Here is a 27,095-nt window from a genome sequence, read left to right as displayed (position 1 = left end):
CGTGGGTACCGTTCTGCTGGAGAATAAGTCATGCTGTTTACTTTGACAAGCGTTCAAGTTGTTATGTGTAGATAGACTGGGCGACTGCCTTGTTTGCTGGGCAAGGTTTCCGCCCACAAATAAAATAGTTTGGTTAATAATAACAGGATACCGTACAGTGTGAATCATACTTTTCGAGTGGTCGAATGACCAGCTGCACACTGTGAGAGTGCCCGAGGCAGTACTAAATGCTGTGATGAAGATCTGTTTGTTCTATATAGCATATGGTCCAAGTGATCCAAGCATGCAGCATGACCATGCGGAGTCTTATTGTGTCGTTATCCCGTGTTCTGCTTTATTTTGCCGCAAAAGGAGGACATATGAACTCTTTTTTTTCTGTCTCCTAAGCTCATTCATTTACGACGCATTCACCCACGTTACGGAAATTGTGTCCTTACAAATAGCTGTTGGATTCTCCTTATGCGATTCCGTTTGTTTATTGTGCCTTACAGGGCAAAAAGGCAATGCGGATCTAAGCACGAAGCAGTTGTGTGTATCATGTTGGTTTGCCAACCGCAGTGCTCGCTGTGTTGAGCAAAGCCTTCGGCCTCTTGCAGGAGGCTAACGTAGACATAATGATTTGAAGTCTACTAGACTTAAAATGCGTGAGAACGATGTGGGGGGCTGATGCAAATGTTTTACAATTCTTCGTCGAGTGAAAACCGATACCTCCAACCTAGTTCACAACACATACACATACCGCGGCTGATGATGCGCATCGCACTTTTGAACATCCAAGAGAAATTTCCAGATACTGACACAGTGGTTGTTCGTAAGAACTGACATCCCGTAAATTGCACTCAAAATTAGCCAAAACACCTCCGAATCGTGAGGCTTATATAATCGCATGAAAAAGACAAGGACGAAGTAAGTCTTTTTCATGCGCTATAAGCCTCACGATGTCATACCAACAAGCCCAAATCACTGCATTGCAGCACCTCCGCAGCGCGCAACCGGCAACACATTCAAGCCGCGCCGCGCCGTCTCGCACAAGCCAGAGAGGAGAAAAGGCTCGTCGCGCGCCCTTTCCTCCTCACCCGATGAAAAGGTCTATATAGACCGTTTTTTCATGGGCGCCGCCATTGCCTAGGCAGTAGCGCCATCTATGGACAGTTGGCATGCTGGCTTGGGCGAACGCCCGTGTTGTATGCTGTGGTATAGGCTCGGCGGCAGTTCCTGGTGGATTTTTTCGCACTCGCGCGGTCTATTTAGCATGAAATGGCGTCTTCTACGTGGGGAACGGTCCTGTGAGGCGTAGTGAAGGAATTTAAGTGTGAAGTAATTAAGCAGTTGAAGTAACAGCTGGTGTTAGGGCGGACGCGTAGCACCCAGCGCGAGGTGCGTGTGTTTGTTTGAGCTTACAATCAGCCTCGGATATCAGTTATGTATTTCTGAAAATTCGTTTCACGAATGTTACCTTACTGCAGCATTCTCAGCACTGTAATTCTAAGCTCTGGTTTAACTGCAACGAGTATAGTTACGAAACATTTGACGATCCTAACAGCGTGGGTATACCGTTCTGCTGGAGAATAAGTCATGCTGTTTTCTTTGACAAGCGCTCAAGATGTTATGTGTAGATACATTGGGCGACTGCCTTGTTTGCTGGGCAAGGTTTCCGCCTACAAATAAAATGGTTTGGTTAATAATAACGTCATACCGTACAGTTTGAATCGCAGTTTTCGATTGGTCGAACGATCAGCTGCAGACTGTGCGAGCGCCCGAGTCAGTACTAAATGCTGTGTTATAGATCTGTTTGTTCTATATGGCGTATGTTCCAAGTGGTCCAAGCATGCGGCACTTCCATGCGGAGTCCTATTGCGTCGTTACCCATGTTCTGTTTTATTTTGCCGCGAAAGGAGGACATATGAACTCTTTTTTTTTTTTTTTTTTTTTCAGTCTCCTAAGTTCAGTCATTTACGACGCCTTCACCCACGTTACGGAAATTGTGTACCTACAAATAGCTGTCGGATTCTCTTTATGCGATCCCCTTTGTATATTGTGCCTTAAAGGGCAAAAAAGGCAATGCCGATCTAAGCACGAAGCAATTGTGTCTATCATGTTGGTTTGCCAACCGCAGTGCTCGCTGTATTGAGCAAAGCCTTCGGCCTCTTGCAGGAGGCTAACGTAGACATAGTGATTTGAAGTCTACTAGACTTAAAATGCGTGAGAACGATGCCGGTGGCTGATGGAAATGTTTCACAACAACTCTTCGTCGAGTGAAACCGATACATCCAACATAGTTCACAACACGTACACACACCGCGGCTGATGATGCGCGTCGCATTTTTGCATATCCGAGAGAAATTTCCAGATACGTAGCTACTGCTGCGCCTAAAGGCTACACAGTGGTTGTCCGACGACCTCGTAAGAACTGACAGCCCATAAATTGCACTCAGAACTAGCTAAAACACCTCCGAATCTTTCCGCAGCGCGCGACCGGCACCACATTCAAGCCGCGCCGCGCCGGCTCGCCCAAGCCAGAGAGGAGGAAAGGCTCGTCGCGCGCCCTTTCCTCCTCGCCCGATGAAAAGGTCTATAGTGATCGTTGGAATGAGCCTCCTTGTATAGAAAGACGTGCTCCCGTCAACAAAACCTGATCGCCCTACGCGAGGTGCGTGGGCAAAAAAAGGCAGAACGTTGCTGGATCACATTACGCAGCTTTTGGGCATGCACAAATTTCCTACTGTTAAAGTTTACAAAAAAAAAAAAAAGAACGGGCTACCAGAACAGTGCAGTGCCATAGCAACACTAGCAGCGATATCTAGGGATGGTTTGTCCAATCCCAACCAGCTAGAAAAGTTCTGGTGTCACACGGGCGCTCTTGCTGAAAGAAAAAATTAGAGAAAGCCTGCATGTTAACCATGACATCGCTGTCGACACTTTGCACCAGAAGGTAAGTGCAGTATGCCTGGTGACAGTTATAATAGCGATGTGCCCACCATAGTTAAACTCGACGCCATCACGTGGCGCCACCAACCTGGCCGTTTATCTTACGGCTAGGTGTTTTTCCTTAGGGAAATACTGGCGGCGCTAACCCACTATTGTCTAGTGCGCGGTAAAAGGCTAACCCCGCTACTAGCGGTTCCGCGATGCTCTGCATTTGGTAAAACTCCCGGCCGTTGGCCTCGCCACAAAGACTCTACCAATGTGATGCTGTTGAGTCTCCCGTGAAATCCCTTAAGTATTCAAAAGCGACATGCGATTTAGGAAACGGATCCTTAAGTCTGCTGTCATTATGCTTCTCCGTCCTGCCGAAGCCTTTAGCGCAGTTTATTTCGTTTAACTCGGGAAGTATGTTCCTCTGTTCCTCGTCGTGACACTTAATTGCCCCGCCGATGCTGGTAAAACATGTTTGGTATTAAAAAAAGAAAATACAACGAGAGCAGACAAAAGTTGAAGACAGCTAAATGCCAAACTTCTTGCTGATGCGAGGCGATGCCATGTCGCAACCACAGGGTTTATCATTTGCTCGTGACCAAGTGAACATCGGTATAAGTACTGCAGCCATCGATTTCCTTTATCGAATCGATGTGTTCAGTCCTCGTCTCTTTTTGTACTTCCTACGGTGAGCATCACCCAACACAGAGACGTCATGTTCCTGCTTCTGTCCGTCGATTGCAGGGGTACACCACAGTGCATTGGGTGTTCCAATGTACCAAACCAAACAGGAAAGCGAAATACATGTGCACGAGTGACTCACTTACCGACCATGTAGGCAACCCTGGCAGATGGCAACCCTAGCTGGGACTCGAAGAACTTGGTCAGCATTGAGGTGAGGCCCGTGGTGTACATTTCTGTGAACGGGCCATCAAATGAAAATGTTTACGCAGTCATGAGAAGATACCATGAGGACGCTCAGCTAAGAGAGAAAAAAGGTAGAGCGCTGTGATGACACTATAGTCACGTGCACATCGAGCACTGCTTCGCACGTTAAACTAGGAAATTCGTTCTCCCCAATTTCCCACGGGGCGCCCCAAATGCACCTATTGAGGTGGGGACGCCTTCAGGTTGCGGCCAAACACCCCTTTCCGAACGTTGAGGTTCCCCAATGACCAGTACCTCGGTCATTCCAGACCGAGCACCTCGGGATGCTCCACCGCTAGGCGTTGGAGGCATCGCCTAGCCGTTGGAGGCACCGCTAGGCGTTGTAGGCATCGCCTTTCCTTTTCAACAGTGGTGGCCTAGTGGTAGATCATCCTGAGGTGCGGGAGGTTCTGAGTTCAAATCCCGGTGCCACCGGAATCCCGCTGTTTTTTCCTAATGGGTAGAGATGTTCCCTGGCCTGGTGCTCGGCTCTCGTGGGGGTTGATATCTAGAAAGGGGGCCCAGTAGAGGTTTCACGAGTTGTCTCTGGGCACCTCTTGTTCAACCACAGACGGCCTTGTTGAAGAGCATCCGCCGTGGCTGTGGTAGGCAAGTGCTGCCGTCACGTACCTACCAGTACAAGGGCGCTGCCGGCCTGGTTCTCGGTAATTATGGGACCTAAACGCTTGGAAAGGGGTGTTTGTCCCCAACCCGAAGGCGCCTCCATCTCGATAGGTGCATTTAGGGCGCCAGATTGAAAGTGGTCGCCATGGGAGCGGCTCAAAACTCTTTTTTGTGCTCATGAGGGTTTCGACGGGAATTTAGGGCCCAGGCTCGTTTTCCAGGCGTATAGCCACTCCAGGCTCGTTTTCCAGGCGTAAGCCAAACGCCAGGCCAGGGTACATTTGTGCCCATTTGAGCCAGTGGGTGCCTGGCAGCGGTGGGAATTAAACCCACCACCTACCGCAGCGGAGGCGTGTTCTCTACAACTAGGCCACGGCTGCGCTCTGCGGAAAGAGCAGCCGCCACGACGGTGGAAGGCAAGTGCTGCCGCCGCGTACCTACCGGTAAAATAGGTACAAGCGCGCTCCTGGGTTGGTGCTCGGCCATTAGGAGACCTCAACGCTTCTGAAGGGTTGTTTGTCCCCAACGCGAATGCGGCCCCACCTCAATAGGTACATTTGGAGAGCCACATGCGAAATGGTTGCCATGGGAGCGGCCGAAACCACCTTAATATCAGCATAGGACTCATGGAACCCAAGCACAGCAATGAAAAGTTCGACATTGAGGGAATCCTTTGGCTCCTTCAAAACCGGGGCAATTAACTTCCAGTTGGTCGGCTTGCTTCTGGAAAAAAAATGTCACAGTTTCGCCCTAAGGGCGAAGCAATGAATGCGATAGCAACACAGCAATGTCATACGAAGTAAGGTGAGCGGCTTTGGTAGCAATATGAATTGTAGTAAACATGAGCTGATTAAGTAAGCAGGTGTGCTGCGGCGAAAGTAGACCGACATGAAGAGAGACTCGATGACCACGAGAAGGCGCGTGTGAAACGGTGGTGTTGATGAGAAGCGCTTCCCGTGGGCAGCGCGTGCGAAGGGACACACCTGTAGCGCTGCACCGCCGATCCGGGCAGCATTGCATGTGTAGCGTGCGTTGGAAAATGTGGCCCGACTATTACTAACTGAATGAACAAGCGTGGTGTGAGCGCGCACAAACAAACATGAATAGATTGATCACACTGAATGACTGCAGACGACGACTGTAAAAACGCTGGCAGCAAGCGCATACGCCGCAGTGGGCGAAGGTACGTGCGGTCTATCGCTTCAACGGAAACTGAGCGGCGAATGCACAGCGCATACAAAGGTCAGAGCCGTGTGGAGCTAAGAGACGGTGCGGGCGAGCGACGAGCGCGGTTGTTGGCAGAGTAGAAGTGCGCCCCCTTCCCCCCCCCCCCCCGATCCCTCCGGCGCTGGCTTCCCGCTTCCTTGCTTGCGCGTGGGAGATTGAGTGCGTTCTCTCTCCGTGATAGCGCGCGTCCCCGCACGCTTCCGCTCGGGCATACCCCGCGCGGCGAAGATTTTATCTATAGGGAACCTCACGGCGACGGCGACGGCGACGCCGACGGCAGAAATCCGGTTGAAGTGTCCATATAATTGCTATCGCAATAAAAGAGGATCGCTGACTGCTATGCCAAGTTTACCACCAATATATATGTTCCACGTTCCACGTGCCAGCGACGCAAGACTCCTCCTCAACACGACGGCGGCACCTTATTACCTCTGCTATTACGCCCGACCATTTGACTGCGTCGGCATCGACATCTACGGTACCCTTCCCAGTACACCAGACGGTAACCGTTGGATAATCGTTGCCCTCGATCACCTCACACTGTATGCCGAAACTTCACCTCTCCCGTCGTCCACAGCAAAAGACGTTGCCACTTTCATTCTTCACAATCTCGTCCTTCGTCATGGAGCTCCTCGAGAGTTGCTGAGTGACCGTGGTCGTGTGTTCCTCTCCAACGTCATCGCAGCATTGCTTCGTGAATGCCGCGTCGTTCACCGCACCACCAGTGCCTATCATGCACAGATGAACGGGATGGCAGAACGTTTTAACCGAACCCTGGGCGACATGCTCGCTTTTTACGTCTCGTCAGACCACTCCAATTGGGACCAAGTGCTACCTTTTGTTACATTCGCTTACAACACCGCCGTTCAAAGCACAACTGGATTCTCCCCTTTCTTTCTCCTTCACGGACGCGAACCTTCTTGCACCATGAATACTATTCTTTTATACCGGCCCGACGCCTCAGAATCCTCAACTCTATCTGAAGCAGCTATATACGCTGAAGAATGCCGCCAACTTGCACGTTCATTCACATCACAAGACCAGTGGCGCCAGAAGCAACACCACGATGCCTCCGCTACTCCTACGTGCTATTCTCCTGGCTCGCTAGTCTGTCTACGTGTCCCGTCCACTACACCTGGCCTTTCCACGAAGCTGGTCTCAAGTACCAGCGTCCATATCGTGTACTTAACCACACATCTCCGGTGAACTATCTCATCGAGCCGTTAGAACCGTCTTCTGACCATCGTCGTCGCGGTCAAGAAATTGTCCACGTGTCTCGACTCAAGCAGTGCTACGATCCCCCTGTGTTTTCTTGCCCTATAGGTAGCCAGGATGGCTCCTTCTTCAGCGGGGGGTAATTGTACTGAAGGCGAATGACCGCGCTTTGATGTCTGGGAAAAGACGACGACGATGAGTATTGGTTCTTGTTGACGCTCTAGCTCGCGCTCGCCAGTAACCAGACCTGCCTTTCGAATAGCCTTCTACAACGCCACGTCCAGGCCTGCTTGAAGACCAACACCCCCATTTTAATATATATATCCTAAGCAGCTAACAAACGTCTCCAAGGACAACATGGGGGAAATTATTGGTACTTACTAATCGAATTTAAGACTTTAGACAGTTTTAGTATTGCGGAAATGGCACCACGCTAAACGCAATAAAATAGCGGGGTCAGACTGCGCATGCTCAGAACGCTATTTCAGTTTTGCGGGTTGCGTGCGTCCGCTATTTTTCAAATATAGCGGAGACGCTAAACGCTCGCTAAGTTTTTAGCGTTGCAAACATGGTGGCACCCTCGGCCCGAGCGCTTGACATGCAGGCTCGTTTCATGGCTTGGCGTGGATCAACACGGCTAGTTTGGTTGTCGAGCTGCTCAGTTTGCTGCTTTGACTACTCGCAGCTAGATGGTTTTGCGCTTAGCGGCGCATCGTTGTCTTACGCTATACTAAAACTCTATCGAACAGCGTTCCGCAAAGATTTAGCGTGCGTAACACGCTAACGCTAACGCAAGCATTTTCCGCAATACTAAAAGTCTCTATTATAAATTAATGGAAAGGAAAATGGAAATTCAACTTACACCCTTACACCCAGAAAGGGTATAAGCTAGGGTGTGAGTTAAAGACCTATTATTGCGATAGCAATTATATGGACACTTCAAGCGGATTTCTGCCGTCCGCGACGTCGTCGCCGTCGCAGTGAGGTTCCGTATAGCGTCCAACGGCGATGAAATCGTCGCCGCGCGCCGTATGCTGTATGTGCGTGCGAAAGCGCGCGAAGGACGCGCGCTTTCACTGGGAGCGAACGCACGGCGGAGAGCAAACGCGACTTCTTCCGTCGCGCGAAAGGCTGTGGGGGGACTGGAGGAAAGGAGGGGAGGAGACGTTTAGATGCGGCACCAAATGCGTATTTATATAAAAACGTTGCGAGGCGAGAAGGTGATAAAGACTTCCGACGCTGCTCGACGAGTGTCCCGTTCTTCATTATCTCATCGAAAACCTCCGAGCCACCCCCAGAGGCCCCGGCAACAGTCACCAACGCCGCGCGCGTTCGGTGCGAACGCGGGCAAAACGCCGACGGCGTCGACAACAGTTCTGCGCGTTGCTGGTGCTGCTGTATGTCCAAGTTTATACAGCCGATAAAACTAGTATCCTTACTCCGTATAGCTCTCTACTAATTTGCTATCGCAATTGATGCTTCGCCTTTCCTTTTCAACTTATTCACTTTTATATGATTAATAAAAAGCAGGCCCCTCAGTTCGCTTTCTTCTCGATGATTATATATATGTATATATATATATATATATATATATGTATATCCGGATCACCTCACTTCGCTCCACGAAGAGGCAGGACGTGTGGATTGAGCTCCTGAACAACACTTTTCAATGTGGTGAACGTGGTTCAAGACATGGCTCCGGGAGCTCAAAGACCTGCGACGTAATTCTAACTCATCAGTTAAGTTTGTTCTTTGTCCTTGAAGTGGATGAAAGTCTCTTCAAGGTGATTATCGGCGTTGAAGCAGGAGGGAGGTTGCAGGTAACAAAACTTGAAGATATATTGCAACGAAAATATTTACACCGTCAGATTCAGAGTTAGCAAAAGAACACTGATGCAAAACGCACAAGTAAACAGCGCCTTACTCTTCTACTTTTTCTTAAGTTAGAGCCTAGAATAACTGTCACTACATATATACGACCAACCGAGTCTCACTGTTCTACCACCAAGTGGTTACAGCCCAGACTAGCGCTGCATCGTACGGAGTCTTACTGATCTATCAGGTTTGGTGATTACAGCCTAGACTGAGGAATAAGCACTTCGTCTCGATTGTTATAGGTGAAAGAGAAAGAAAAAGGGCGGTAGGACCGTTGGCCCATCCCACGGAAGCAGTTGCCAATGAGAGCTGAAAGTTTAAGCCACAACCCAAAGGGATGGGCTTACAATTAAAAGTAAATGTATTGGAAAACAACCCTGTTTTCCTTCTTTCCGCAACTCCGTTTCCCTCTGCTATTTCCACGTGGTCAGTGACGGCCTCAGCAAACACGCCAGGCACGCACGATTTATTGCTAGGCCATGTCAAACTTCGGTGGCGTTTGTAGCCAGCAGGGGGCTCGGGGGCTGGTGGCACAACACTGTGTACCGCAGTCCCCTCCTCAAGGTTTTTTTTTTTTTCCGCTTGGAAAAATAATGACCGTTGGCGGCATTCGGACTCGCTGTTTTCAAGACAACGTTCTTCGAACGCGATCCTCGCATGCGCACCGCGCCTCTACGGCGCGCACTGCAAGTTAACACTCGACCCCACGCGGGCTTTTCTCAGCGCTCAAACAAAATACACGTGGTTGCCGCCCGGGCGCGTAGGGGAGTGGACCCACGCTCCGTACGCACAGCACGTGGTCAACATTGCTAGGCCATATACCTCGGCGCCGTCTCTAGCCAGCAGGGGACTCGGAAGCCGGCGCCACAACAACGCGTACAGCCGTTCCACTCGAGGTTTGTCCGCGTTGACCTATTCTGACCATCGGCGGAATGCCAACACAGTGCGCGCAAGACTACGTTCTCCGAATCCTCCCCCCCCCCCCCCCCCCCCCGCCCGGCGCGCGCCGCGGCTCGTCACCCGAAGCCACACGGGCCGTCCAACCCCTCAAAAACAAACGGTTGCTTCCCGGACGCGCTGGGTAGCGGACGCCTCCCTATTCATAAAACACGTGGGCAACTCGCGGCACTGCCATATATATACAAGACAATCATGCAGCCCTACATTGCCCATTCTGCATGTTCGAGAGATGAGCGGCCTAACATATCCCTCTCGCATTTACCGCTAAAACGCTTTGATGGGTTCTTTTTTCCACAAAAGAAATCTAAATATAAATTTAGTGCTCATCGCGGTCTTCTGATAAGCGTCCTTCATTTTTTTCTTCGTCTGCAAATATATACAGCAAGCTGTGCGCCACCAAACAACGTGGGGTGTTTTTCATTCCGTTTGGGAAAATATTTTATATCCATAAAAATGCTTAAACCGCTTAGCAATCTCTGAAGTGCATTGTATACCTCCATAAAACTGCACTGCCTTCACACGCAATAATAACAAAAATAGTTGCACTCATAGAGGCTAAACAGGCGTTCGCGTTTCCAAACATATACTGGCACGTAAACAAGCGTAGCACTTTCTTCTTTTTACTTTTTTAAGGAAAGAAAGGGGGGGGGGGGGGCGGTGTTGAGGGACTTTTTTATAAATGTCGCAGTGAACAAACAATGCCGGAGTTGCCACGTACCCCTTGCTTCGCATATAACAACGAACAGCAGTGGGTGAACACCACAGAACATGGGTGAAAACAGCAGCTAATGCACGTAGCTATATGCTGTTCAGCGAGCACTTTCGTTTTGCCGTGCCCTAGTCGAAATGACGGATAACGCTTTGCTGCAAGTCTGTAGGTGGCGCTTGACATTTTGAATATTCCCCATTCGTTTAAACAGAGCAGATGCTGCAGCACTCGGGGCAGTTACGCCGTCACGTCACACCTCATGGCCTACTCACGGCTGAAAGAAAATGCGAAGCACAGCATCATGAAGGGCACGTTGGTCAGGAGCCGGCGAACAGCCTTGGGCATGTCGGTGATGCGCTGGCCGAATTCGCCGCTCGGCATCATGCTGATCACCGAGACGGCCGTCTGGTCGCATTTCTTCTCGGCGCATGCTGCGTCGTAGCCTGCGGCATTGGGACACAGGCGCCTCGCGTCATTGGCTGTTGACCGGCACTGATCGAAATTCGCACAGTGTAAAATAGTTTGCCCCCTTATAAGTTAATAAGGGTGCAAATCGGTATATAACTTAACACTCTTACACCCAGCAATGGTGTGAGATAGATTAAATTACACCATTATTCGCTTTAAGGGTGCACATTAATGGGTGTAATAACGGTGTGAGTTATGGACATATTTAGACCCTTATTCAGTTTAACGGCTGTAGATTTTTTTTTTGAAATGCATACAGCATTCACCATCGAAAGCCAGGTCACAAATTCAAGGGCCGAATTCACAAACCTTCTTGTTACAATGTGCTCCTTGTCATTGGCCCGCCCGCCTCGATGATGATATGTCAAGAATCAGGATTGGCTGGAAGTTTTTCTTTACGTAACATAACATAACATAAGAGGTTTTTGTGAATAGAGACTCACTTTTGGCCGCGCGGTTGATGTTATAGCAAACACCAGTTTCAGTGCACAATAGTGAAATTGGCGAAATACTAGTGCTTCTTGCACGGTGGTAGAATAGGAGAGGTGGTCAAACGAGGGCCGCAAGCACGTCTCAGCTGCACTAGAGTTTATTCAAATATCGCCAGGGGTCATATTCTGAAACGATCCACTTCGGCGATACTATCGCCTTGGCCACGCCTCCGCCAACGGCGCTTGTAGATTGGCTGTTTTAGCGAAACCGGAGAATAAATAGCGTCATATATCAGCTACGGTCTACGTTAATTTGGCATCACGGTGTCGTTGGGTGCTCGCGTGAATAAACGAACACGTCTGCGTCGTACTGTGGCCTGTACACTCGAGCCACTCTGCACTCGCCCTGTGTGTTCTCTCGCGTGTTGTGAAGCGTTCGAAAGCGCGTATTGATAGTGCATGCTGACGTCACGGGTAATCAGTAGGTTGATTTACTGAACGTGACTATCGCTGAGGCGATAGTATCGCCGCAGTGGATAGTTTCAGAGAGAGAGAAAATGATTTAATGAAAGGCAGGGAGGTTAATCAGTACTGATCCCGGTTGGCTACCCTACACTGGGGGAAGGAAAAGGGGGAGAGAGAGGTTAAGACAAGAATAGAAAGTCCGCTGTTGATATCGCCGACGTAGCAACAGGTGGTCTTACGGGCCTAGATAAGCACTTTGCAAGCTTTCACTGCGCTGTAAACGGTCGGTGCACGTTTATCACAAATTGTCTTGCCTCAAGAGGTTGTTCACGTTCTTAATAGCATGCTGAGCCTTGCAGCCGGCCTTTTACTCAAAAACGAGTGTAGCAGGCTGCAAGGAGCTTAAAAAAAAAGCCACAGTATCGCCCAAAAGGTGAAGCATCGATTGCGATAGCAGATTAGTAGACAGCTATATGAAATAAGGATATTAGTTTTATCGGCCGCATAAACTTGCAGACATTCGCAGACTAACTAAATTAACAAGCACGGTGTCACGCGCGCACAGGTAAAGATGAACACATCGCACTCCATGACCGCGGAAACTCGCTGTCAGAACGCAGAAGTGAGGAAGAGAGACAGCAGCGAGGGAATTGACCTTCATGCTGCCTTTCGCTTCAGTGCGAACTAAGTATCGAAAGCACAGCGCATACGAAGCTACCAGTACTCGGCGCACTTTGTCCACATCGCAGATCGCTTTGAAGATGAGGCCCGCGCGACAACGCACTTTTTCCACATCGCAGATCGCTTTCAAGGTAAGGCGCCCGCACGGCCGCACCGTACGCCGCAGTCGCCGCAGTAAAGTTGGAAGACTACTGTGTCCCCTTATCGTCTTCCCACCTTTCACATCTTACTGCTAGCTAGGATGGCGTTAACCTATCAAAACAGCTGGAGGCGCAGCTGCACTCTTAAAGTGATGTATTGCTCCTTAGGGTTTAGTCGGCAGAGTGATTGAAAAGAGACACTTCCGACTGGCAGTCTGTAGGTCCGCGGTTGGAATTCAGGCTGGGCGGCTTTATTTTTGTTTTACACTTCCTCTTTTATAAACCTATGGGAGGACACTTCGGGAATACATTGGCCGCCGTTCGAAAAACTAGGGCAGTGGTAGATCAAAAGATATCACTGTAAAAAATAAAATGCAGCATGCATTTCGGCAAAACCCACATTGGGAGAAAGGTTACAATTCCAAAAGAACACGCTTTCAAATGGGTGCGTTCACTTAAACACCCATTTCTATGGACGAAAGAAGGCGAGATATAGGTACGAGAAAACACCCTTAAGGGTGCAACTTACCTTCGTGTGATCCCAACAACTACCTTCACAGATGAAATAACAAGTACTTTGTCAATATTATCGTGGACAACCTTTCATTCCCTTTCTGATGTTACCATCCCATATGCAATACCCCGCAAGGGGTCTTTTAAAGAAATAAAGTGCAAGTAGTACCTTTTCTCTCGTCTTAGCGAGCATGGAACGAAAATGCATAGTAATTGAGCGTCGAAAATGTGAGCGCTGCAATTCGCCAACTAAGCACCCGGGATGGTTGTAATGCACAGTGTTGCTAGACGAAGACACGCGTCCACGCGTTACCTTGATATTTGCGATAACCAGGCGTCTGAGTAACACCGGAAGAAATGCCGCGCATACCACCTCATAATTCTGTATATTTGCTATGCCATGTGACCCAGCTCACATGCGTTTCAGAGAGACGCAATGGCGCATCGACGTGTGCCCTTCGGCCACACTTACTGCAATGCAAGTTTGCACTAAACTATGGCAGTTGGCGTAATGACCTGCGCGTAACTTGGCCTCAAGGCACCTCTGCTACTACCCGCCGTAGTGGTGCAGTGGCTTTCGTGTCGCGCTGCTAAGCCCGAGGTTTCGGGACCGAATCCCGGCCGCAGTAGTCGCATTTCGATGGGGGCGAAATGCGAAAACACCCGTGTTCTGTTCACTGGGTGCACATTAAAGAACCCCAGGTGGTCAAAACAACCCGGAGTCCCCCACTACGGCGTGCCTCATAATCGTATCGTGGTTTTGGCACGTAAGACCCCAGAATTTTAAACCTGTGTTATACTGCGAGGTAAGCGAGCGTAAATCCGTGTTCCAACATGCAGGCCGCTCTTACCGGGGAGGTACTTAGGGAAAGAGCAGGTGATCACGCCGAGGATGGCGGCCATGACGGCGGTCAACAGGGAACCGAGCCACCACGCGCCGACCCACGCAGGGCTCTTGGCGCTCAGGCCCATGCTGTAAAATGGCAAAAGAGACGGTTAGCGTCTAACACGGGCCGGGAAACTCTGCCGAAATCACGTTAATTCTAATGAAATTATCCGAACCAGCTACTATATCCCAAAGGTCTCGCTGGTAACGTTGGAAACCTCTTGTGGCCATCCTTGAGCGTCTGCTCGAGAGATGCTGATTGTGCTAGTACTGGCGTCGCCTGTCCTGTCGGAGGATAAAACGTCCTGCGTCATTGAGGACGATGTTGAGAGTTTATTTTTGTGAGCGGTGTGTCCATGTGACCTTAAAGCGGTGCGATCATTTCGTATGCAGGGCGTTTCACTTAACTTGGGCCAAATGTTAAAAATATGCAAATTCACGTTGCTGGACAAAACCAAGGTAATGTTATTAGCCGTCACTTGGACATTGTCAGATTATTTTTTTGCATTCCGCCTAATTACATAATTAGGCTTAATTATTCAACTTCTCAATTATTTTAATTATATTAAGGTGTCAATGAGAAAATTGTAGAGCAACATGAGAAACTCTCGATACAGCTTTTTGTTGCTCAATACGTGCTACACACAATTATTTTTCTGAGCGTGAAAGATGCCCGCAAATACACGCAAAGTGCCGCGAGTGGCCAGTCGCACAGCAATCTTGCGTGTATTCGCGGGCTTCTTTCACGCTCAGAAAAATAATTGTGTGTAGCACGTATTGAGCAACAAAAAGCTGTATCGGGAGTATTGCATGTTGCTCTACAATTTTCTCATTGACACGTTTCCTCTAAATATAATAATTGAGAAGGCAATTAATTAATTAAGACTAATTATCTAATTATGCCGAATGCAAAAATAATCTGAGTATCTCCAAGCGACGGCAAACAACATTACCTTGGTTCGGTCCAGCTGCGTGGCATTTGCATATTTTTAAAGTTTGGCCCAAGTTGCATGAAACACCCTGTATAACTCTGATGCCATTGCGCCTAAAATTTCAAAATATTTTCTTAAATGTAGACATTCAGTCAGAATTCTCATTCCTCAATTTTCTGTCGTGAGCCTTCGTCCCCTAATAATCGCCATATAACGTAAATGTTGTATCATATATATAGAGGCTGCCGCATATATAGGCTAGGCCGGAAAATTACCCTCCTATGTGCCAGATATTGGGGGCGAGCTCCACCGCTGGAAATGCTGGCGCCACCGTCGGCGTGACGTGGTATGAGGGATCACGTGGGCACAGCGGTCGCGTCGTCTGTTTCGGAAGCGCCGAAGCGAGGTGAAAACGAAAGTTTAGTCCCACCTGCGCTACGGTTCTGATTAAGTGGGGATGTTTTCCCGCTTCGGGCGCCTGCTTGACAGCACTTGAAAGCACTGTATTAGGTAGTGGCTGCCTTTGAAGACGTCCGATATGGTAGCGTTTTGCTCGGCACCGCAGTGTCGGACGCGTACGCTACGGAGCCCGCTGTCAGCCTTCACACGTACCCGAAGGCCAAGAAGCTGCGTGTAGTTCGGATTGCAAAACTTTGAACCGCCAAGCAGCCATCGGCTACAACTCGGGTGTCTAGAAAGTACTTCCGCGAGGAAGATTTCTGCTACGGCGTTGGGGCTGTGATGCTCGGTGAGTAGCAGAAAGCACGCATTGAGAAGCTCGCCGCGCGCGCTGCCCAGTTAATGTCACGAAGATTTGGTCTATGAACTTGTTTATGCTAGATACTGGCATGTACCCGCCGTGGTTGCTCAGTGGCTATGGTGTTGGGCTGCTGAGCACGAGGTCGCGGGATTGAATCCCGGCCACGGCGGCCGCATTTCGATGGGGGCGAAATGCGAAAAACACCCGTGTACTTAGATTTAGGTGCACGTTAAAGAACCCCAGGTGGTCCAAATTTCCGGAGTCCCCCACTACGGCGTGCCTCATAATCAGATCGTGGTTTTGGCACGTAAGACCCCATAATTTAATTTAATACTGGCATGTTCAACAGAATGGAAAGAGAACCGTAAGAAGCACATTCAAAAACGACATGGCATATGGTCATGTTTGTGTTAGCAAAATACAATGAATGTATACTGGATTAACAAAAAGAAACAGCGGGAAATTCCTCGCTGAGAAGACCGATAAACATACAGTGCGACGAAACCTGAGAAATAACGATATTGAAATGTCCAAGAATTTAGAAGAAACAAAAATGATTAAACCGCCGCGATGGCACATCACGAGTCGCCATATAGCGTCGAAGTACCTACTTATAACGAAATCATTTTTGAACAGCTCTGATAGCGTCCGCGCAACAATGGTTGCTTGTGTACTGTCAAATGTTCATATGCTGCGGCGTAACTCTCACGGTACGGGCGAAAACGCGCTCGCAGCGAAAGCGAAACATCGTGCGCGGGCATGCACGCACACGCGCAGTCGGTAGCTGTCGATAGCGACCTCATTCTGTGAAGCTCGATTTGGTTGTACGAACAGCACTCTATAAAAACACATTTCACGTGTAGAGCTCTCAGCGACTGTCTATCTTTTACGTAATAAGCTGGTTCGGGGGACTCCATCGCATCAACCGCGTGCAATGGGCGTTCACTGTATACGTATTGCGCCTGTAAACTATTCTGCGCTTTCTGTTTGCCCAAGATTATTTTGACAGTAAGAAACTTCCCTCGTTTGGAGAGTACTTACAGAAATGGCCAGGAGGGCTCCCGCGGGGCGTTTTTTATTGAGCGCAGACAGCCAAACCTATGAGGAGCGCGCCTCGTTATCCCTCATACTACGCAAGCGAGGCGTTTCCGACAGATGTCGACTCCGTAACTCCTCGCCCCCAATACAGCTGCTGCTCCACTTAGGTCTTATCGATCGTATTACGCACCTAAGGTCATGTCAAAGAGAACGCTCACGAATTCTCGCCAGTTGTCTGCCGAGACGGTGATACCGTGTTTGTCTGCATGGTTGCGCGAGCTAGATGATCGATTTCTAAATTATGCCGACTTAAAACGTTCCTCGGACGTGAAGTGTTGCACTTTTCCCGCGACCGTTTTACAGATGCAGAATGACCTGATATATAGCGCAATAATTAATACTTCCTCGTTGAATGTATTCCTCTATAGTGAAGTAGGGAAGAGAAGAGGCACAGCGGGACGAAAGCCGCGATCCAGGGAATGTGTCGACCATGCAATCGGATTCGCATTCCTTGAAGAATGAAGGCGTTCTGCAACTTCGAAACAATTATTGCACTTATTCGCCAGGAACGCGATCTTACCCTGGGCAGAAATGTGACGGGAGCCAAGTGGGAAAATATTGGATTAACGGTAGGCAGTGACCATAACATCCTAGTCACAACAGTGTTCACCTCACCTAACAAACGAACCCGCACGGCGGCACGCATAACCAAATGGGATCATTTCCGCCAGTATCGGGGGGAAACAGCCCCCGACACAATTCTTGACCTCGGAGAATGGATTAAGACCCTAAAGAGCGACGTCACAACCTCAACGCAGGAAATGAGTGTGGAGAATCTGGCGTCTACAGATTCTCGTCTCCTACACATGTGGGAGGCACGAGAAGGCCTCATGCGAAGGTGGAGGCGGCAACGGCACAATAAGAAACTCCGACGACGAATCGCGAAGTTAGAACGCGACATTGAAACTCATGGCACCACGCTTGAACGTCAGCAGTGGGAACAAACATGTAGCAGTCTGAATGGTCAAATGGGCGCCAAAAAACGTGGCATCTATTACGCCATCTACTCGACCCTAACAGCACCAAATCCAAGACCCGAAAACGTCTTGAACGCATCATTCACCAATACCCGGGCTCGGACGAGGAGTTGCTTGACGAACTGGCCAATATCTATATCAATACCCAAGCCAATTTAAATGGCGGTAGTAACACCAGAACAACGCTACCAGAATACCGGGGAAACCCTAACCCCCAACTCGATGCTGATTTTTCAGAGACCGAGGTTTGCGCGGCACTCCATAGGCTGCGCACAACATCGGCACCAGGTCCAGATGGAGTGACCAACAAAATGCTCCGCAACCTCGACTCGAAATCAGTGGGGGCTATCACCAAATACATGAATAAATGCTGGAGATCCGGCCAAATACCTGCAGAGTGGAAGCACGCCAGGGTCTCCTTCATTCCGAAACCGGGCAAGAAACTCGAGCTCGGCAACCTCCGACCCATCTCCCTTACCTCTTGCCTGGGTAAGCTGATGGAGCACGTTGTGCTCTGTCGCCTACAAAATTACGCAGAAGAGCACAACCTTCTTCCCCCCACGATGCTGGGCTTCCGTGCACATCTTTCTACCCATAATGGCCTCATCCAGCTGCACCATGACATCATCAAACCAGACAGTGGCAAAAACACCAAAGCTCTATTGGGACTCGACCTTCACAAGGCCTTCGACAACGTGAAGCACTCCTCCATTGTCAGCAGTCTAGCCGCGCTACAACCTGGAGAGCGCACATACAATTATATTAGTACCTTTCTCTCCGACAGAACGGTTGAGCTATCGGTGGGCTGCCTCACTTCCCAGCTGATCAAACTCGGCGACCGTGGCACCTCATTTCTCTTCAACCTCGCAATGAGGTCACTACCCCACAAGCTGGATGCAATCCCGGGCCTGCGCCACACACTTTATGCGGACGACATCGCGCTATGGACGACCACCGGGTCCGACGGGCAGATAGAGGAGACCCTCCAGAGGGCCGCGGACGTTGTCGTCCAACATGTGGGTGACGCAGGCCTCAAGTGTTCACAAAGCAAGTCTGAATTGATGATCCTCCGACCTCCCGACCTACGAAGAATAAAATCTCCACTACCGATTATCAACGTACTGGTTAATGGTACACCAATACCCCAAGTGGAGCACATTAGGATACTTGGCCTCATCGTGCAGAAAAACCTCTACAACAATATCACACTAGACCGCCTTGCCATATCGGTAAATCAGACGGCTCGCTTGATACACAGGGTAAGCGCACGCAGGCAGGGCATGAAGGAGAAGGAATTACTCCAGATCATTCAGGCCTTTGTCGTGCCGCGTTTCACGTACGCTTTGCCATACCTACAACTCCGACAAACCGAACGCGATCGCCTAGACCGCCTGATACGCAAGGCTTATAAGACCGCCCTGGGACTTCCCCGTAATACCTCAACAGAACGCCTCCTCAGTTTGGGCCTACACAACACCCTGGAGGAACTCCTAGAAGCGCAAAGGACTGCGCAAATATACCGGCTTCAAGGAAGCAGGACGGGTCGTTGGATCCTGGACCGCATTGGCCACAGGGTTTCTCCCACGCGCAATGACCCTGCCACGATTCCGCCAGAAATTAGGAGGAAATTCCTCATCAAGCCAATGCCAAAGAACATGTTGGCCGGCCACCACGATGAAAGAAGAAAAGCGAGAGCAAGGACTCTCCATAAAACTCACGGGTCTAAGCCGGAAGCGGCTTACGTAGATGCCGCCAAATACCCAACCAATAACAACTTCCCCATCAGTGTGGTCTCTCTTCCCAACAACCGGGACTGCGAGTCCCGTCTACGCACAGCATGCTCGCTGAGAGCCCCCAACGCAGTTGAAGCCGAAGAGGTCGCCATCGCACTTGCAGCAGCGGCAGGCTTCACCACAATTCTGAGCGACTCCAAGGCCGCTTCAGCAACTTCACTCGTGGCATCGTAGCTCCTACAACGCTACGACAATTTCACCCCCTTCTCTCTTCTCGTTCTCAATTTCCCCCCGAGTATGGAAGCGGAGAGGACGATGACGACGCAGAGGTTTTCGCTTGCCCCATCGAACTTGTATGGGTCCCGGCCCATTCGGGGAACCCGGGGAACGAGGCTGCCCACCAACATGCTCGAGGATTCGTCCACCGAGCGGCGGGACAGGCCTCCGACCTGGAGGACTCGAATAGGGAACCTTTGACCTCCTACAGTGACATCACCACCTACTATAGAATCACGAGACGATCGAGACCACCACCTCACCCTAAATTGACCAAGTGTCAAGAAATGACCTGGCGTCGCCTACAGACGCATTCGTTTCCTTGCCCCCAGATCCTCTCCTACATATACCCGGAGCTAATAGACCCCCACTGTAAGCTATGTGGACAGATCGCCACTCTCAACCACATTATCTGGGACTGCCGGAAGGACCCTCCCCCCCACTCTCTCATGGCCACTCCCTCATCCCGGGCATGGAATAATATCCTCGCCGGGACCAGCCTGGAGGATCAGCTCCGGGCCGTGGACAGAGCCGGGGAGGTGGCTGTCAGGCATGACCTGACAGACTACCTCCCCCCTTGAACGATACCTATTGTCGAATAAAGTTGTACCTACCTACCTACCTCACCAGGAACGCAGGAATGCACGAACGCTTATGTACCGTGCTTTGGGTGCACGTTAACCAATTAATGACGGCACGTTTAAATACAAAAGAAATGTTTACTTTCTATCGAAATGTACAACACACACCGAGAATAAGCATAATCAACGAAAAGAAAGATCGCTTGCGTAATCTTTTTCAGCAATAGGGGGAAACACCAGGCATAAAACGGGAAGTGTACTTAACCCGAAGCTAGCTAAGGATTCGTTTGTAATTTGTGCATAAAGCTCTGTCGTGCCTCAACCAAAGGTGTACATTTCATTTCCTTTACATCACGTATGATACACCATCTACTGCAGCAGGATATCTTGTATGGGTTTGTCTCTTCTGAGCTTGCTTTCAAAAGACAGTGTCGCGTGCCAAACTTCTTCCTCGTCCTGTGTTCCTGCTCTAAACCAACAAATGGCGCTTGCTGCCTGTCATTCAGCGTTTGCCGAAGACATGTAGCCGGAAAATTAGTGCTCAATACCGAAAGTAAACAGGAAAACATTTTTTTCTGGTATGTTGCCTGTAGGCAACAAATCTGCGTGTGCAGATTTGTTGCCGCATTGACTACAAGTTTCTGGCTACATGTCTTCAGTCAACACTGAATGACAGGCAACAAGCGTCATTTGTTGGTTTAGAGCAGGAACACAGGATGAGGGCGAATTTTAGCATGCGACACTCAGCTCCAGAATTTTGATGCAAAATCGCTTCATTCTATGCAAAAGCGTATACGTCTCATCACTTGGATATGCATTTTCAGTAGATTACTTATTAATAGGCACCATTTTCAAGTTCAATAGACTCCCAGGTAGATAACAAGGGTTTCTCAAAAATTTGCCGCTGTGCGACCCGCGTCGGCCATATGTACGCTCGTAACACCCTCTCTTTGTCGTCGTTCCAAGCACTTTCGTGCCTAGTTTCCTTCCGCTCTCCCGGGGTGGCGGTCCTGTCGCGCGTGTCTAGTTTCCTCTGGCTTCCGAGGTGGCGGTTCCACGCAAATGTATGCCACCGATCAAGACCGCCGAACAAAATAAAAATGTGCGTGCGTGCGGTGTTTTTTTTTTTCGGGCTGACCGCAGTCGCGGCTAAAGAGAAATAAAACGGGCTCACACCTTTGATCTAAATTCTGTGTCACCTCTATGTCGTGTGCTAAACTGCTGCGCTGGTAATCCACCTTCATAGCAGTAGATTGTCGCGTGATGTTTTTATTTTTTTGCAATATCGCATCAAGTAAATTCGACAACTACGCGCTATGCCTGTGTCGCTGAGGGCGAGTACTTACTTGGAGACGTCAGTAGTTATATCGACGTAGTAGGTGAGCGTGTAGCCGCCCACAATGAAGCCAATAGAAGGTCCGATGATCGTCATACTGTTGAAGATGCCTGCACGCAATCAGCGACCAGCAACTATTGAGCCACCATGGAAATCACGGACTCCGCGGCATGCTAGGTGGGCGCCAGTAGACATGTCCTAGACAGTCACTAGGCAGTCAGCCTATTTGTGTTCTACAGCGGCTCTTCATGTGGGGACACAGAGCAATGTGCAACGAGGGCTTTCGTAAGACTAATATGGTAAGACTGCTGAGCTGCCTACAAGTTGCGGTGATTATACCATAAGGCGACCAAAGAGGGTCTGACCCTTCCACGAGGTTTCTTATTTTTGAAGCAGCCATTCTAACTGTTCTAACCAACTATGCATTTGCATGGCTGTAAGTTGAAGCCCCGTATAAGTTTATTCGATAACAAAAAAACAGTGCCAAGAAAAAAATATCTAGGATCCCAATCTTCAAGGGTCCTGATCTTGCGCATGAATTCACACAGTAAGGCCAACACCGCATCTTGCGGTCGCTAGGAAATGTGCTAAAGCGCTGCCTCCACTCATAATGAATAGTACAGAAGTCTCCACGATCTGCGAAAGACGTTGCATACGTACGGCGCGGGCAGAAACTTCCATGAACCCGTATTTAATGCTGCAGCAACTTACTTGAACTCGAGTAAGCTGTGTGCTGAACGTTGCCCTTTCGCGGGAATGCGAGTCACACTGAGGTTTCGCAAGCGCCATGGCTTTTTGCCTTGCCTAATATTTTTCTGCGTGCATGCCAGCCTTTCGACAGTGATGACTGACATGGCCAACTGGTATGGAAGCAGAAATAACGGCTGTTTAGGCACGGTGCCGCCTACAAGAGATACTACATGGAGCCACCTGAAATTTGAATTCCAAAGCTTGAGTTGTATTCATATCGCAATGTGTAGTAAGCGGGCAGAAAAGAAAAAGGAAATGAATAAGGAAGGGAAGGGAAAGAAAGTAAGATACAGTGCAATTTCAGAACCGATCACGCTGTCCTGGAAACTGAGTCGCACCTGTTGAGACTTTTATATGTGGCGGTACTAATTAGGATTGATTTTTTTACGACGTTTAGGAAAGCACGTGTTGTTTTAACGAGTAGAAAGTTACACAAAGGTAAATATTTTAGGCCGTGAACTAGAGACTGATCATTACGCGGAGTAGCGCAACTGATGTCTGCTTCCTTGGTTTATTGCGACCAGCACGTAACGGGAGGCAACACACGAAGAGAAGACGATGGCAGGAGCTGAATTCTTCTCACCTTCCTACGGTGTATCATCTCCCGTCACGCGGTAGTCGTAACTCGCTGTTCAGGTATAAACTAATCCTCGTGCAGAACAGCAATTCACGAAGAAACCAGAGTGGGGTGTGTTTGATGTTATCAGTAGTATAGAGGAAACAAGCTCCACGGTAAAAGCACGCACCAATGTAGAGGCTGGACTTCCTCTTGGGCAGGTTCTCGTCCAGGTAGGCGATGGTCACTGTGTTGATGGGCGTGGCACCGAAGCCGCTGATGAGCTGTCCGGCCATCAACATGTACCGGAAGTTCCTGCAGGCGCGTGGAATTGGCCGCTACAGTTTGAGACTCTTTAAGACTTCTGACTCTTGGAGCGTGCAGGGTAGATTTGTTCTCGTCAGTAGCAAAGCGAAAAGCAGGAAAATGTTCTAGACAACAATAAAGTGTTGCTTTGAGGTTTTGGGGCTTAATGGGATTTAGGATGGGGCTTAGAATTTGGGGCTTAGTGGAAGCTAGGCATAAACAGACAGATGAGAATAAGACAGAAAGAAAGAAAGAAGAAAAGAAAGGAGGAAAGAAAGAAAAGGGAGCTATGTGACGACTTGCGAGAGTCAAACGGTTAAACAGGCGATATAAACTCACTACAGGCTTCACGGTCGCCCTTAGGGGAAGGCGTTTCCTACCACCGCTTCCAAGAATCGACATTTATGGCATATGAAAAATTTCCTCAGCCCAAACACATATCCTAACACCGGAATTAGGTCACGCCCTTTATCCCGATAAAGTGTGCATGCTTCTCGCGTGCACTATCGTCATTTCCGTGCTCCAAAGCCACGTCGGCCTTTCACGACGACCCATCTGCTGGCCACTTGCATGGGTTTCCACAAAACATACCACCGCGTTAAGAGCCGTTTCTTTTGGCCAGACATGTCTACCTTCGTGACCAAGTACGTCGCTTCTTGCGTCCAGTGTCAACGGCGGAAACGACCGACTTCGCCTTCTGCTGGCTTTTTACAGCCCATCCCATGTCCCGAGGGGATGACTTGGTAGTGCTTAGCCTAGCCCAGATACGTGGGCAATACCTTGCGATAGCCAATCGATAGCCAATCAATAGCTAATCGATAATGAATTGATAATCAAGAAGTTCCGGAACATGCTGGGGATGACTTGGTAGTACTTAGCCTAGCACAAAAGCCAGGACAAGCCAGGTGCCCATCAGCTCCGCTGTCTCTTTAGCATTGCGCCTCCAGTGCAAGCTACGCAAATTTTTTTTCCAATTGTTCCTGATCGCTTGAAGCTACGAAACTATTTTAACGATTAAATGTCTTCGGATATTTCGCATCTTTGTGCAGATACAAGGCATTACACTTTTCCTGTGACGGGCTAGGGTAGCAGACGACAGTAAATGACGACCCCCCCCCCCCCCCAACACTGCAGCGCTCCTGCCGGCAAAGGGAGGAAGTCCGAACAAAGTTGTAGTCGGCTCGTTCGGCAAACAGACAGCGCCGTTCAGACACCTGTCTGTTCTTCCACCGCGATCTCAGTATTTAATGCACAATCATGTTTACGGGTACTTAAATTAAATTATGGTGTTTTTCCTGCCAAAACCGTTACCTGATTATGAGACACGCCGATAGTGGGGGACTCCGGAATAATTCGGACCACCTGGGATTCTTTAACGTGCACCTACCTGCGTGTAAATCTAAGCACATGGGTGTTTTCGCATTTCGATCCCATAAGAATCCGGCCACCGTGGTCGGGATTTGATCCCGCGACTTCGTGCTTAGCAGCACAACACCATAGCCCCTAAGCAACCACGGCAGGTCACGTTTACGGGTAAGCGATGAAGTTTATCACGGCCTACCCATGTTTTGGTTTGGTTTGTCCGCAGTGTAGTAAGTGGGTTAAAGTCACTTCGCTTATGTTCCGAATACCGCTTGCCACTTCTACCGTTTGCCGCTTCTTTAGGGTGTTGCTCTAAGGTGCCCGACTGTGCGAGTGTGTCGTGTTGTAGCTGCAGAGGATTACAAAGAGTGATATTGTTGGTTGTGTGCAGCCCGTTAAATTGTCGCACCAACTGTCACGCATTTCACGATTCCTGGCCCTTTTGTACGTGGCTTCGCGCTTGTTGAACTGTTGATAGTTGTTTCCTACAGAACTGTTGTTGATATTTTTAAGTACGAGGTTGACTCAAATTACGCAAATGACTGTAACTACGATAATGACGCAAACTCAAATGATGCAGTGTTTTATCTGAATGAGTGCAGGCAACTGCTTCTTTAACAGCTTTATTCTTTCCGGCCGACGACGTCTTCAATATTGTGGTTGCTTGAAAAATGTTTTAGAAAAGAAGTAGCTCAGGGCAAGGATTGATGTTAGCTACTGCATATGGCATTGACGTTCGATTTTCGCTGAGAATGCGTGTCATGTTTTCGAAGTCATTCCATGTAGATGCTGTCTGAGCAGACTTACCAAGCAGACCGTTTCATTTGCTTCACAGCCGAGTGCCTCATCTGCGTGTGCATTTCGCACTCAATTCAATTTATTCTTATTATCTCTTGCGGCGTAGGAGTGGAATGCCTAAGCCATAAAAGACTAAACCAGGCATTTCCGCCAGCGCCTATCTACTTTAGGTGGCACTGCTTCGCCTTCAAATATTTCATGTGACTTCTCTTTTGCGTAACATTCGAAAAAACATTCAAAAGTTTCCTAGCAGGTAACTAAAGAAATTTCAAATTGCGTTAACTGCAGCGAGAAAGTGCAGCGCTAACTCGCGTTTTACTCAACCGTGTGTTTGGCGATTGCGTGGACTAGTGCACACATTTCCATTTACATATTCGCAAATGATCTTCTTGAGGCGACTTTTATGGCACTTATTCGGGGATACCACGTGTATTCATCGGTAGCAAGATCACTGCATGCAATGCGTGCCAGCATCACGGCGTGCGGAGTCGTTCGAAATATAAGTCTTCACCAACGACGCGTGCTAATTTGAAGGCGAAAGCCTTATAAGTATGTCTCATCGTCAGTCGACCTTCACTGTCCTTGAGTGAAAACGCGTCGACGACACGAAAGCTACACACACTATCATCATCAATGGCTCATACCGCCGTAAGCACTCATACTACCGTAAGCAAGCTAGATGGATGATAAAGCGAATTAAGAGGATATTAAGCGAAGTAGACTAATAGAATTAAGAGGATGCGTAAGCAAATTAAGAGAAAAACTCAGCAAATTAAGAGGAGAAGTAAGCAAATTAAGAGGATGAGAAATCGAATTACGAGGGATTACTAAGCAAAGTAGACTAAGCGAATTAAGGGGATGAGTAGGTGAATTAATATGGATGACCTAATGAATTTGAATGACTAGGCGAATTAAGATAATGAGTAAGTGAATGAAGAGGAAGAGCAAGCGAATTAAGAGGATTACTCAGCGAATTAAGAGGGATGTCTCAGCGAAGTAGATTAAAAGAATTAAGCGGGATGACTAAACAAATTAAGGGGATGTGTAAGAGAATAAGGAGAGATAACAAAGCGAAATAGACTAAGCGAATCAAGGTGAATGTGTATGTCATGTGTCTGTCTTTAATGCATCGGCACTTGGGCTTTCGCCTTGAAGTCGTCTTAGGGATAACATTATACAGAAACAGTATTACGGCAAAGGTATTTAATTAAAAACAAAGCGATAGAGATTTTGCATTTAGTCAACACGAAGCGGCTTCTAAAACAGGAGCTCCACTTCGAATAATTGGGCATCGTTGCGCTTGTCTGCCGGACACTCCTGGCACGTATGCCGATTCAGTTGTCCCAAACTCCGGCAACATCATGTACATGTCCACTCTTACGGAGGCCCACGCTTTTCCTGCAGCCGTCACCACTGAAGTAGCGGTCTGGCACACGAAAAAAAAAAAAAAAGGGGGGGGGGGGGGGGGAATCGCAGCCGCGAACTTCAGCCATCCTTGCTGCAAAGTGTTGTCGTTTGCTACTGCATTTCGATTGTACTTTCGAACGCGCCCGCTAGGTGACCATCAATGGCGTCTATACAGGTGGTGTCCTA

At 49.0% G+C, this 27,095-nt stretch overlaps 1 protein-coding gene across 1 annotated transcript in view; it reads right to left on the bottom strand.

Moving 5' to 3' along the window:
• The window catches only part of LOC119448807 (solute carrier organic anion transporter family member 4A1-like), a 154,771-nt gene extending 131,423 nt beyond the window's left edge, over positions 1-23,348 (bottom strand). The window contains exons 1-4 of the mRNA XM_049665893.1: positions 23,227-23,348; positions 21,741-21,840; positions 14,003-14,124; positions 10,726-10,896 (exon numbers count right to left, since the gene is read on the bottom strand). Of these exons, the coding sequence (XP_049521850.1) occupies positions 10,726-10,896; positions 14,003-14,124; positions 21,741-21,840; positions 23,227-23,338 (505 nt within the window). The 5' untranslated portion in view covers positions 23,339-23,348. The remainder of the gene's footprint in view (positions 1-10,725; positions 10,897-14,002; positions 14,125-21,740; positions 21,841-23,226) is intronic.
• Positions 23,349-27,095: the final 3,747 nt, after the last annotated feature.

Source organism: Dermacentor silvarum, chromosome 4 (assembly GCF_013339745.2).
Source record: "Dermacentor silvarum isolate Dsil-2018 chromosome 4, BIME_Dsil_1.4, whole genome shotgun sequence".
Lineage (NCBI taxonomy): Eukaryota > Metazoa > Arthropoda > Arachnida > Ixodida > Ixodidae > Dermacentor > Dermacentor silvarum.
This window is presented reverse-complemented; position numbering and strand designations above follow the sequence as displayed.